The 14,219-nt window shown below is 40.4% G+C and overlaps 1 protein-coding gene across 3 annotated transcripts in view; it reads right to left on the reverse strand.

Moving 5' to 3' along the window:
- Positions 1-14,219, reverse strand: part of fnbp1l (formin binding protein 1-like) — a 50,750-nt gene that overhangs the window by 17,705 nt on the left and 18,826 nt on the right. For all 3 annotated transcript variants that reach the window (XM_005753535.2, XM_005753536.1, XM_005753534.1), the window contains exons 2-3: positions 1,932-2,047; positions 666-716 (exon numbers count right to left, since the gene is read on the reverse strand). In XM_005753535.2, coding sequence (XP_005753592.1) covers positions 666-716; positions 1,932-2,047 — 167 coding nt within the window. The remainder of the gene's footprint in view (positions 1-665; positions 717-1,931; positions 2,048-14,219) is intronic.

Below are 14,219 nucleotides of genomic sequence, written 5' to 3' on the forward strand. Positions count from 1 at the left end.
TCACTCACAGGAATTGTGAGTGTCTTGTCAACACATTTTGAAACTTTTAGTACCTCTGAAAGACAGTGCAAGTATATTGTTGGCTATGTATATTAAATTTCAACTTAAAACATATTTTAGGAAACACATAATAAATTCCTGAGTCATTTGCATGTTATGCATCTAGTCCAGCATTAAAAAACAAAAAAAAGCAGTTCACAGAATTTACTGAAACCCAAGATAGCGAAAATATTTACATCCATGATGAGTGCGTGCCAACTTTCTAAAGAAACTGTGTCTCCAAACCCTCAAACAAAGAAACAAAGAATCCACATTCTCAGACTTTTGTTTGTAAGACATCAGCCTTCACAAACTCGCAGCTTAATGGTGTATTATCCTTTTCTACTTAATGAAAATCAAAAATCAGTCATGTGATTCGGCTGTGGCTTTTGCTTACAATTAAAGAACAGAAAAACAAAGACTGAACAGTTTTGACATTTTTAGTAATTTTTTTTATTTTTTATTTTTTTAGCACACATATGCCATGGCATCAAAGCCAGCGTCTGGGTCCTTCCAACAGACAAACAGTATTTATAAAGTGTCCCACAGGCCTTTTCCGCTCTTACCGTCTGCAGACATCCGACAAGTAAACAAAAGCAGAAACACAGACACTTAAGATTACTCACCTCGGCTCCTCATCTTTGGAGCGCTTTGGACAATATTTCTTCACCAAGTTCCTGACAGACAAAAGACACAGAGAAGCAGACTTGTGTAAGACATTTTAACTGTGGTAGAAAGACACACACATGTACACACACACATATAGAAAATAGGCATCATAGTTTATTGTTAGAGATGAATAACACATTTAAACATCAAAGTCTCTGCCTGTCCATTCCCTCAGGCTCTGCTAGCACAAACTACAGTTACAGTGTGATTTAATTATTTAGCTAGAGTGCAGAGGAATGTGTGTGTGCAACAAACTCTATGTGTGTGTGTGTGTGCGCACGCACACACGCATGCATGCGAGTTGTCTTGCTATCAGTGACAAAATAAGGAGTTTCTGCCTGATTTCCTGGAAACATGTTTCATGCAGACCTTTGATCACTCTTCACAAATCCTCAGCGGTGTGTGTCTTTTTTCATCTATTCACAAGAGATATCCCCCCTTTGAAATCCCAAATGCGCCGCCAGTGGGACTCTACTGGTTTTTAAATGTGAGTTACTAGGTCCGTGCCCGGTGAGTTTTGAAAAAGGTTGAATCAACAGACACAGTGAATAAACACACGAGGCACTGTGCTGATGCTGTTATAGCTCAGACTTTGAGCATGCTGGAGACAAAGACAGGCTGCTGTTAAATACATATATTTACCCTTCTTTTAGTTTTACATCATTTCATCTCATGTCTTCATTCCTATTGTCAGTGCATTGCTTTAGACTTTTTTAAGTGTGCTACATGTAACTATGGCAAAAAAAAGCAAAAAACAAAACAAGCAGCACTTCATCTCTGACCTTCTTCATCTTCCATACATTACTAGAATAAAACTTTTATACTATTCTCAGTATATTGCATTTTTTGTCTTGAAGAAAGGCTTTTTGCTGTTGGTGTGTTACTGCTCTTAATGAACCCAACAGTGCACACGCAGCTGTATTATACCAAAGGATATAAATATTCATTTGGGATTCAGTCCCAGGAGTGGCAGCATTTACATTAGCCTGATCAAATGCACAAAAAAAGCTTCAATATAGAATCTTCAGCATCAAAGGATTACCCAGTATATATATATGAAGGAAAAGACAACACCATCACTTAATCTGTGTCTCATAAAGCTGCATTTTATGCTTTTTTTTGTCTTAAAGTATATCAATATAACTTTCTGTATTTGACATTTTGAATGTGTGTGTGTGTGTGTGTGTGTGTGTGTGTGTGTGTGTGTGTGTGTGTGTGTATACCGTAGCTGCTTGGCATAGTTTTGCTCTATCTCCAGTCTCTCCTTGACAAACTTTGCATAGCGCTCAAGAAAGTCAATCCCCCACTGAGTGTGTTTGTCCAGATTCTCGAACTGGTCCTAAAGACAAAAACACAGTAAGACAGAAAAAGACACATTTAATAAGGACTTTCAGGACACGGTGAACAAAGGGTTCAAATTCAAAGATTACTCAGCAGTCCATGTGGAATGACTCTGAACATACAAATGAGATACACATTTCCTTCTGCTGGCTCAGCTCTAAAAAGTATTAGTGAGCTGTGTACATCTCATGCATCCCTGATTTAAACCACCACATGTGGACATATCACAATAAATCAGCTGCAGACTCGACATCAGAAGCAGCAAAATTAAGATCAGCATGAGGACGGAATAATGATTGATTCGTACAAATTACATATGACATACTGTTTCAGACTTCAGTATTATTGGTGGTTTGATGAGGAACCCAAAAGCCAGTGAAATCAGTGTCTGTGGCCACATGCCCACATTCGATCCATTCTCATTGAAATCCATCCAGCTGAAGGTTTTTGGGCCAACTGTTTACATTTATTGTGAGTGAACAAGGCATTTTCATGTCCAGATGAGTTGAATCAGCATGATGCATGCAACAACTGTCAAATATGTCCTGCATCATTCTTTTTCATGGGCTACCAATCATCTGTTCACTGCAGTAGTTGCAGTTATTGTCCTGCTCCTGCAGTCAAAGGTTTCTGACTCTTCAGAGGGGATCAGTTCAGCTTGGAAGAGGAGATGTTAACATCTCCATGCGCTTACACAGACGGAGGATACGCATGCAAAGAATGGAGACAGAAAGCAGCTAGGGCGAACATTTACATCCCAGAAATGATCTTTATAGTCCATCCCTCTCAAACTGCTGGAAGCTTCATTGGGTTTGGGTTCTGGTTGCTTTGCTTGAGGTGTTTTTTGAAAAGGAAACCAAGACTTCACTGTCAACTGGTGGTGCAACAATTTTAAACTTTATAATTTAATATATTAGCTTTTTTTGTTTTGTTTTTTGTTGCATTGTAGATTTTTTTTTTCTATCCACAGTGCACTGCCTCATGGCGGTAAACGATCAAGCATCCTGCTCCACAATCACCCTCATCAAACACAATCAACCCTGGACCCTGCCCAGGACAAACACTCTTATCTATAGCCCACATTGGTGGTTGCTGGTCACTTAATTGTTTTGCGTAAGGCCACCACAATGGCTGTAGATTTGCTAATGGCTGTAGCAATTCTTCAGCTGGAACCAGCTTGCACTGTTACTGCTTTTATAGTGGATCTTACTCTGCCTTTTTCACTCAAATACTGAACATCCTTGTCACTTCTGTCAACTCAGATGAACACCATGACTTTTTCAAAGTACTGAAAGCTCTCCATTAAGACAAAATCAAACCAAAAAGGTGGAAATATGTCAACTACTGTGGACACTGACATCAAAATACCCATCAAGTGAGCCACATGAGCTACTGCTCTGTGTGCTTTAGGCTGCATGTGGGTGTGTGAGCGTGTGTGTGTCAACATGAAGCTTGAACTGGAGAAAAAGAAGGTCACAGAGGCAAACATGAAACAGCCAACCCTTGCTTGTCCAGTTATTACTTTCTTCAAACACAAAGAGAACAAAAGGAAGCCGAAACAATACTGCAATTTACCTTCCTGTGTACATAGAACAGCAGTGTCAGCAGCAACTGATACCCATACTTAAATGCCAAGTATGGTCTTAAAATCATTAGCAATATGTTCAGAAGTTAACTGCCAGAGTTCTCACCCACCCTAAGCCTTGGCAGCACATCACCCCCACCCTTATGCATCTTCACTGGCTTCTGGTTAAGTTCTGTATCTCCTACAAAATCCCCCTCCTCACCAACAGATCCCCACACAGCACTCTAGGACGTCCTCCTTCCCTTCACATCATCCTGGAATCGGATTTCCACCAACAGGGATCTACTGTTCACCCCACACACCAGCCTGCCATCCTAAATTTGGCAATGCCCCTCTCTGGCAATTTCAAAAAGCAATTATTATAATAATTATTATTATTATAACCTCAGTTCACACACAGAAACAGCTTCTCTAAATCATATTTCTCTAACCAATGTGGAAAAAACTGCATGTTACTAAAAATGACAGGCATTTTTCCCTCCTGCTATACTTGAATTCAATGTATCACTCTACTATTCTGCCACGTTTTCCTCCCCACTGTCCACTGAGGTCCATAATAAGTGCTTCACTAAAGCTTGTAACATCGTGTTTCCACTGTGAAGTGTGGAAGAAATTCTGTCTGGTTCAAGACAAAAACTGCAAACAAGAGGGGGGGCTGCAGTCCAAAAGCAGCCATCAGTCAAAGAATATGCTCACTAATTACAACCAGTGAGATAAACAAACGACCCCAGCATGTTCACACAAGCAGCAGGATGAAACACAGAGTTCCCATTGGTCTCTATGGAGCGTGCTGGCAGTTTCCTCTAAGTGAGAAATAAACTGCAAAAGGGCACATTTTCTTATTCAAGCATAAAGATTTCACCCAAAACCGAGCAGCCAAAGACAAAACAAGAAGCCGAGCAGCAGGGTGAAAAAACAAAAATCAAAGAACGGCAATCTGCATGTTTTGGTGGAGCTTTTGGATCAATATTTTCTGCATCCTGTCTGTCTGGCTGCATCTGGTTAATGCATACCGGCCCTGTTTCTTGCCAGCCTGTCTGGCTCGTTTTAGCAGCATGTCTGGCTGTGGTTGCGTCAGCCTCTGTGACGGTGCCTATGAATAAGTAATACGAGTATGAGCTCATCCTGTAGTTTGTGGCAAGCTGAGCACAGGCTGCCTCACTGGGGAAATGACAGCATCTTCCCGGTCTTCTCTGGGATGAAAATAACGCTGGCTGAAGAGTTGCAGCCTAAATCTGGGATTTGCAATGTGGCTGGTCTCAGTAAAGGCACCTGCACCACTCACACTTTCTCTGCAGGGAGTCAAATATCAGTTTTTGGATATCTAGTATTCCTCATAACTACGGTAAGTACTAAGTAACAAGACCAGCAATAGCTTTTTTAACCTGTGTATCCAGTCCCGTGTTAAGCCAGTCAGCCGTTATCAGAGTTAGACTGCAGTCTAAGAAGAGAAACTCAGGCATCCCCAGCAACCTCTTCCAACTAGTTCAGGGGAACACCAAGGGTTCCAAAGCCAGCTGAGAGATCTCATTTCTCCGGAGTTTGTCCCAGGTTGTCTTCCCTCATAGAGGAGACATCCAGGAGGCAACCAGTCTCCAAACAGCTGCAGTCTGACTGCAATCACTCTCAGACAGATTGGTGAAGGTTTGCAAATAACTGCCGTCCAATTTGTAGATGGAGACAGACTGCCTACACAATCAATTAGAGTCAGTCTGCACCAGCGATCATCATTTTGCAGCTGAGGACGTGCAGGTCTGCAGACAGTAGTGGAGACAGTGGATGAGAGGTTGGGTTTTTTTGTTTTTTTACAATAATTTATTAAAACGTCTTCCTCATTTTGATGTAGACAGTCATGTGGTCAGATTTAAAATGCAAGCAGTGAGTGGTTCAGTGTTTCGCAGCGTATACACAGTGTATTTTAGCCCAACTCGATCCAAAATTCATTGTGAACTTTTCAATGATGATATTCTACAATGAATTACTGAGATGTGTTATGTGTGTTACTTGTTATACTCTTTGCTCTTTAATACATTTTACCCGTTATGACCTGTAATTAATTATCAGAATTTTATTTTTTATTTTTTTGTTAAACAAATACAACCACTAAAATTGAATCTTAAATGCTTATTTTGTTCATTCTAACTTGTATTTGGAAAAATTTGCTGGAAATTCACAACTTAACTTTTTTCAGGAAATTACTTCTTTATCACTAATGCTGTTGTTGCAGGACGGGGTCAAACTTTTCCCTGCAGTATCGAAAATGGTATTGAGTAGCAAGTATTTTCCTCAGTATCGAGTTTGAAATTCTAGTATATTGACAACTCTAGTATTAACACGAGCAGAGGGAGCTCATTTCTGCCGTTTGTATCCGTGATCTCTTCTTTTTTCCACTGCCCAAAGCCTGCAGACTGACCAGTAAATCAATAGCTTCAGTTTCACACTCAGTTTTCTCTTCACTGCAACATCTACCAATCTCTCCATTTCTTGTGAACAAGACCCCTTAAACTCCTCTACTTGAGGCAGTAACGGTGGTGCCAATTATCATCTCCGCAACTTCACACTGGGCTTCAAACCTCCCCAGTATGAGCTGGAGGTCACCATCTAATGAGCCAAAAGAACCACATCATCCACGGAAAACAGAGCGCTGCTTGGCTGTGCCTATCAACTAATCAACTAAGTTTAATATTTAAACTGCTGGTACATTGATCCAAAACAATGTTCATATGTACAAATTAAATATTAAAATGATAAACATACACCTTGGGATTTGATTTCACTGTTTCTGTTTGTATACTATGTGATATTTAAAAAGACTAGCTCACAAAATAACACACATCATACGAGCTGAACCCTGAAAGCAGCAGAAAGGTGAACTAACAGCAATATTATCATCAGCAGGAACACAACATCCTGTCACACAATCCCCACATAATCACAGGAAGAGGTGCCTCCACAAACACAGCAGTAACACTAGACCCCTCCATCACAATGCATTTGGACTGTTGTACAGTGTGTGCTGGGGATAAAAATACTTGCACTGAAAGCGATATCATTTAGCCAGAGCGAAAAATACTTTAACTGAAAATCTTTTAACAAAATAAATAAACCATGCTATTTTTTTGGTTTTAAAGTCTAAACTTAAAAAAAAAAAAACAGAAAAATTAGAGGAAATATTTTTTTTAAGTCTCTCCACCCAAACTAGCATAGATAGCATATCAAAAATAAATTAATGTTGACCTTTGGCTTCATGCACAATCCCAGCTCAGGTAAATGTCCTCTGCTTAACCCATTATGCCCATTATAACAAAATTCCAGACCAGAGAAGGTGTAACAGTGTAAGTTCCCTATCAGTTAATTACAATATGATGAAAGATTATTACAGATTTTTTTTTCTGTCTAGTCAAATCATAACACACTCCACTTTTATGACTCACTAGTGGAAAAAAAGATTGTCATTATCTTTATATAACCCAGACTGAGAATCATAGATGACATCAATGCTGCAGTAATGCTTTTGAACATTAACACACATGAACATTTCACTATAAGGAGACTAGGGAGCAAAAAATAAAAATAATGACAATCAATTCCAGTTAGCCTTTATTTCTGCTGGGAGATACAGATACAGGTCCTAGTGAACAGTCTGAACACAGCCGGTCGATTGGTAAATTCATAACATCAGTAAATGTGAAGCTTCATGCTGTCCTTACACTGTACTTTAAGACAGCTCCAAGGTGGACAAGCTTATATAGCCAAGGCTTGTTTGCTGATTGAAAATGTTCATAAAGTCGTTGCAATCTTAAAAAAAATCTTAAAAAAACAAAACAAAACAAAACCAAGTACACCCTCGCTGTTCCATAGGAAACGAGCGGTAGTCAGGTAATGATAATCAAAAACACTTGAATAATTGATCATAAGCAACTGTGAGAACTTCTATAAAAGCAGATGCAGCAATCTTAAAGAAGCAATTTTTGTTGGCCATCAAGCTAGGAAGCTTGTTTTAAGTCCACTTCCAAACAATTTTCCAATCTTTCCACAGTTAAAAACAGAATTCAGAAATGGAAAACATGGAAGATAGTCTTTCCAGGAGTGGATGTCCCAGCAAATTCACCACAAGATCAGATAGTCAGACTTTACAGGCCTCCGTTTGCATGTTAAATGTTCATGATGGATTCATGATAATGCACTTAGAAAAAGACCGAACAAGTATGGCTTAGTTGGATGGGTTGCCTTGCTTCTTCTCTCTTAAAACATCGCAGCACAGCTTTCGGTTTGCATGAAAAATATACTAAACTTCTGGGACAAAGTCATTTGTACAGCCGAGGCCAATGTGAAGCTGTCTGGCTATAATGCACAGCACCACAAAAACCCCAAACACAGCATATCAGCACAAATAGAGCAGTGCAATATGACCAAAAATATTTATCACGATATACATTTGAAAATTTGCGATAACGATATAAGTGACAATATAATTGGCACTAGACAAAATACTTTACAACTCCACAACTAGTGCAAAAAAAAAAAAAAAAAAACAAACCCATCAATGTATTTTCACTTAAACAAGCAGCTGTTTTTTTATGTGCATTAAAGTCATATAAAAATTTAACAGTGCAAATGCAAATTCCTTGCTGACAGTTGAACCAAAAGGCATTTCCAGTGGAAATTGGCCGACATATCCTCAGCATAACCATGTATAATATCCACAAAACTTAAAAAGAGGTTATACACACACAATACGATAGAAGCACAGTATGTATCACTCCGCGAGGCTCCTGCCTACGATAGCCGCAATGCTCCGACAATCCACGAAGCGGTGCGGCTTTGTAGCTTAGCAAAGTCGTACTGAAACATTTGACAGATTTTCAAGCGCCGTGTACGACATAAAATCGTTTCGAGGTCAGTAAACACAACCAGAATTCAAACATAAGGCCCGCGGGATTATAAGGGGCACTGTCGATTTTCAGAAAAATCAAAGGATGGATTTTAAGTGTGCCGTACTTTCCAAACAACACGGTAATAACGACGGCACGCTAGCACGCTCTACCAAAAATAGTGCTTTGTTGTATATCTGACGGACGAAAGCTAACCCAGTTCCACACCACTGAAGTTGCAGCATTTGTACAAACCAGTTCTGGTTCATCCGTTTCATTTAACGACCCGCTTTCGCCCTTCTCATTCTCCGTCATGTGCGTATGAAAACAACGGCACTGCGCATGCGCGTTTTACCCATATTCTATCGCGATATTTCATTTTCTTATCCTTGCCCAAAATTATACCGGTATTACTGTGAACGGTATCATATGGCCCAGCCCTACTCACAAACACTTCATACAAACTGCACGGTGGTGGAGGGGTGATGATTTGGGTTTGTGTTGCAGTCACAGGACTTGGGAAAAGTATTTTAGAGTCAAATGTGATTCCATACAAAGAAAAATGTCAGCCAATATATCAGAGTCAGTGTTCAGGTGAGGCCATTACAACTAGTGTTTAACTTTTAGGCTGACACATGACTAATTGGACACATGACACTGTAGCTGGTATATGGTGAAATCTCTAAATAAATGGCTCACAGCATGACAAAAATGGGTCACAAATCTACTTTGGCTGAGATTCTCTCTAACAAAGCACTGCTCTGCTTTAATGAACTTAAATCTCAGGGTGGGAGAATAAATTAGTCATTTAGCTCCCAGTTGCGAGGGGCTAAAGATTCTTTGTGTGCAGATTATATAGCAAATACACCTCCTGCTAACCAATCAGACGGCCACACGGCACTTCCAAAGCCAATCAGATACTCAGCCAGCCTGGGAGCATTCAACGGGATAACGCGAGGTTAATTAGCATAGAGAATACTACTAAGACAATAGACTAATTACACACTGTTTCCTTCAAGAGCGTGGTGCGCGCACGCACAAACACACAGACACACTGGTGTGCACAAGGCAGACACAGACGCAGACGCAGACACACACACACACACACACACACACACACACACACACACTGGTGTGCACAAGGTAGACACTGGGTGGGAAATGTCAACTTGTCTGAAATACTGGCATCACACTGAAGACCCTCAGGCTATGTCTGCACTGTGTGTATGTGTGTGTTTATGTGTGTGTGTGTTTACTGTGTCTATCGGCGCTCACGCTACCCAAAAACCAAAAAAAGAAAAAAGAAATTTCTACCAGGAATGTGGTGGGGAGATGAGACAGAAATGTGTGTGTTGGAGGCTGAAGAGGGAGCGTGAGGGAGGAGAGGCCTGGAGAGAGAGAGGAGGTAAGAAAAACAAGTGGATAACAGGAGGAAGATTGGTGCATGAGCCCTGTTTGAGATAATTATTTTGTCTAAGTCTGCATACAGGGACGCAGACGGTGAGCCATGACACAACCACAGCCCAGCAAAAGAAGCCTGAGCCATAAGCAGATTTTAGATTTATTGAGGATCAAGTCAAATACTTAAAAAAAAAAAAAAAACAGGACAGCAAAATGTTTTTTTGTCTTTTATTTTGTTTTATCTCCATCAAAAATAAAAGTGGGTTCATTTTGAGCGTAAAACTCCTGGCTACCTTCAGCCCTGTTAGAGAGCAAGAGGTAAAAAACACATAGTGTGTGTGTACCTGAATGTTACACAAACACACACACATTGCTTTTTCCCTTGATGTGAGCATGTGGATTTGAATAGACTTGGGTTTGTTGCTGTAAGGTTGTTGGGTTGAACAGCATCCAATTGCCATCTAAGGGCAAAGCAGAAGGGGGCTCTGGCATGCCGTCGACTTTACCTCCTTAACTGTGCTGCAGACAGCAGGAACAGCCAGCTTCTTGAACCCATTTCACTCTCTGCTACAGTTTTTCGAACTGACTCCCCAGAGAGCGCTCAGAGAGCTCTTCTATCCCATTAGTATGATTCTGTGGTGGAGGGTTTACTAAATGCTTAAGTACTCCACACAGCACTGCACGTTCTTTCACCTGTTCTCGTACGCAGCTTCTAGCTTTCAAACCAGCAACAAAAATACAGTACGGGGGGTTAAGGTATTTAACCTTAGATTTGTGTTGTTTGGATAGATCTCAGTGTGCCAGGTTGCAAAGTTAATTGAGATAGTTAATGGAGCGTTTTCACACAGTTTTTATCTACACACTGTAAACACATGCGCAAAAACACACACCTATACCTCTACTACTATTTGTTTTGCCTTGCAGGCCTCATTCTTTGCCCAGCAGAAATAGAAACCAGTGCATGCATCACTGTGACCCTGCACAAACAAACCTGCCTATCCACACAAACCTTAAAGGAACTCTGTGATTTACAAGTGTCCAAATTATAGACCATTTTGGTGGATGAAAACAAATCGGTGAGTCTTGTGGATTACACTCTGCTCTGAGTCAGTGAGCTGCTTCAGGCCAGACACACACTGAGACTGTTTTCCCATGTAAACCCACTAAGCTCTTGTCCAGTCAGGGTGTGTGTTTTTGTTTACCACTGCAAATGGTTTGGTTGAGGTGAGCACACGGGTGTTTCCTCTCATGTGATAGTCAGAGCATTTGTTTTTCAGTCAGCGTGTTTACTGTCAGATTTGAGGATTATCTCCAAGAGTTCACAGATGTGTGCAGTTATTACAGAGGAAACTATTAATTGATTTCACATGACTGCAACCATGACTTGGCATCTGCGGAGGTTCAAAGCAAAGAAATTGGATTGTAACTGAGAATATTATTAACCATTGTCAACAGATACTTCTCTAGCATAGGTCATACATTTTTGGCCCATCATTGGTCCTGGACCCCCTTTAATAGAAACCAGCATTTGCTGTGTTCCAGCAACTGTGACTTTGAGGAAAACATCTAGAAAGAAAAAAAGCTTTACAGATGCTTAAAAAGAAAAACTCACTATAAACACAGATGTTTTAACACAAACTGAAAAATGGAAAGTTGGAACAGATGCTGGTTGAAAACACTGTACTTTTACAAGTAAAAATGCAACAGTGCAACAGTGGATGCTCACCTGTTTCCAAGCACGTTAAGAGGTCATCAAATACAAGATCAACGTCCATTAACCCATAATATATAAATTAGGGGTGCAACAATACTCGTATTGATATTGAACCGTTCGATACAGTGCTTTCGGTTCGGTACGCATATGTATCGAACAATACAAAATTTTTAATTTATTTCATCAACTTTCTTTCTGATGATGCTGTCTGTGTTAAGCGCTCAGTGGATCTGCGCTCGACAGTGCAGCCTAGGCGGAGCAGTCGAACGCAGATTCACTGAGCGCAGGGCAAGCTAGCGAGACAGAAGTTAAGCTCTCCTTGCAACATGGCAAATTGAACCTCCCCCACCCTCATTCAGATGTGGCGTTTGGAACTATTTTGGTTTTCATGTGAAGTATGACCCTGAAGGTAAGCACGTCATGGACAAAAGTAAAACAGTATGTCGGATGTGCCACGCAATGCTCAATTACATTGGTGGGAACTAGTGCGTTAGCGCAGTTTGCTTGTTAACGTGTTGGCCATCCAGCCCCAAGCATGGGGCGATCTGCGGTAGCTCGTTAACGGAGATTTGCCGTGTTGTGGCGTTAAGGTCATTTCAACGAGATTAACGCTGACAGCACTAGTGGGAACACAACGAATATGACTGCACATTTACGCCGACATCATCCTAGTGCAAAGACAAGTGGAAGCAGACAAAAACAACAAGCAGGCATGCTACAAACTTTACCCGAGTCATTTAGACAGCCGTTAGCACATGATTCTCCTTATGGGGACCTGATATGTTTAATATGCTGCTGAGAATATAGCCCAGAAGAAGCGTATAGTATAGCTTTTATTTTGGAAAGAGCCATTTCTCTGTAAAAAACTCTCTTTTCCAAAGATGAGTGATTTCTCGATCAGATAGATTTATTTTTTTTATTACTTTGTTGTTTCAGCAACATTAAATTTAAAAACTGTACTTTTGAGTTAAAATATATATTTATAATTGTAATAAATGACATATTAAAAAAGGCATGAACATTTTTTTGTATCGAAAAAATATCGAACCGTGACACTAAAGTCTCGAACCAAACTGAACCGTGAATTTTGTGTATCGTTGCACCCCTAATATAAATATATCAAGAGGTTACCTTACACGTGTAGGAACACCTTTACCGTATTTTTGGGACCATAAGACGCAAAGGATTATAAGGCGCACTGCCGATGTACGAGTCTGTTTTCATACATAAGGCGCACCGGATTATAAGGGGCAAAACAAAACAGTCAGATAAGTCAAAATTTACTCAACTCATTCTTCTTGCTTCCTCCACTTCTGTACCATTGATTCATTAATGCTGAAATCTCTCGCAGCTGCTCTATTCCATGTTGTTGCAGTATATTAATGACTAACCTCGTATTGTGGATGGATTATCTCAGTTGTTCTCCTGACTGAAGTTTGGTCCGTTTACAGCATCCTGCCATGCGATTGCATTTGTCCCTGACCATTGGGAACCCTTGCCTTAACTTTTACCGAGTGGAAAACAGTTGGCGTTCATCCTCCAGCTTCACTGTGTTTATGTTATGCTAACATAGCTGTGTCGCTAGCGATCACGTAGCACATCATTATATACCAGCTAGCCAAACTTCAGTAACCCTAAAAACATCACTGCTCTTTAGTTTTCTGTCTTCATTTATGGTATAAGTGATAGCAGAGCTAACTTCCTTCTAACTTCTAACTCTGTTAAATTTCATAAAGTCTGTTTTCATGGATGCCTGGATGTTAAACTTAACTGTTACACCCTGTAAAGCAGCAATGCTGATCATTTTATTAAAGATGAAAAAATTTAGACAGTTTTTAACTCTCAGTGATGCCGCAGTGTTCGTTTGACTTTGGGAGCTGAAGGGGGCGGAGTTTTGAACCCACATTACTCCGCGAGGCTCCCGACTACAGTAGGCGTAATGCTCCGACAATCCATCAAGCATTGCGACTTCATAGCTTACCAAAGTCGTACTAATACATTTTTTGACAGATATTTTAGTGCCGTGTACCACATAAAATCGGTTCAAGGTCTGTAGGAACAACCAGAATTCATACATAAGGTGCACTGTCGAATTTTGAGAAAATTTAGGATTTTAAGTGCACCTTATAGTGCGGATAATACGGTAGTCAAACACAGTGGCTAACTGTGTAACTTATGCAACTGAAATTGTGCTGAGATCAGTCTGCTGAAGGTGGAAGTAACAAATCTGTTTCAGCACTTGAAACAAAAACACACCATCAAGTACTACCAGGCTATGGAGGAGAAAATGCTAGCAGGTGCTCCACTGAGCACAAGCTAGTTACACTCCAAAAGCTAATGCAGGACTTTAAGTACATTGCTAAAAAGCTTGAACTAAGATAAAACCCAATTTTAAAACTACAGCTTTGAGACTAGCTAGCCTAGAACCTTGTAATTTCCACTCAAACTATGACCACAGCAATGTGCTAGTGAAATCACAAAAGGGGTTTTGCCAACTAGTTAAAGGAATACACATTTTTCCCTTGGCGACAAGTGCTCGCCAAGGTGTCACTGACCAGTCTGTAGGCCTGTATGACTGGGGGCTTAGCAGTCATTT

Source organism: Pundamilia nyererei, unplaced genomic scaffold (genome assembly GCF_000239375.1).
Source record: "Pundamilia nyererei isolate P.nyererei 1_Seehausen unplaced genomic scaffold, PunNye1.0 scaffold00436, whole genome shotgun sequence".
Classification (NCBI taxonomy): domain Eukaryota; kingdom Metazoa; phylum Chordata; class Actinopteri; order Cichliformes; family Cichlidae; genus Pundamilia; species Pundamilia nyererei.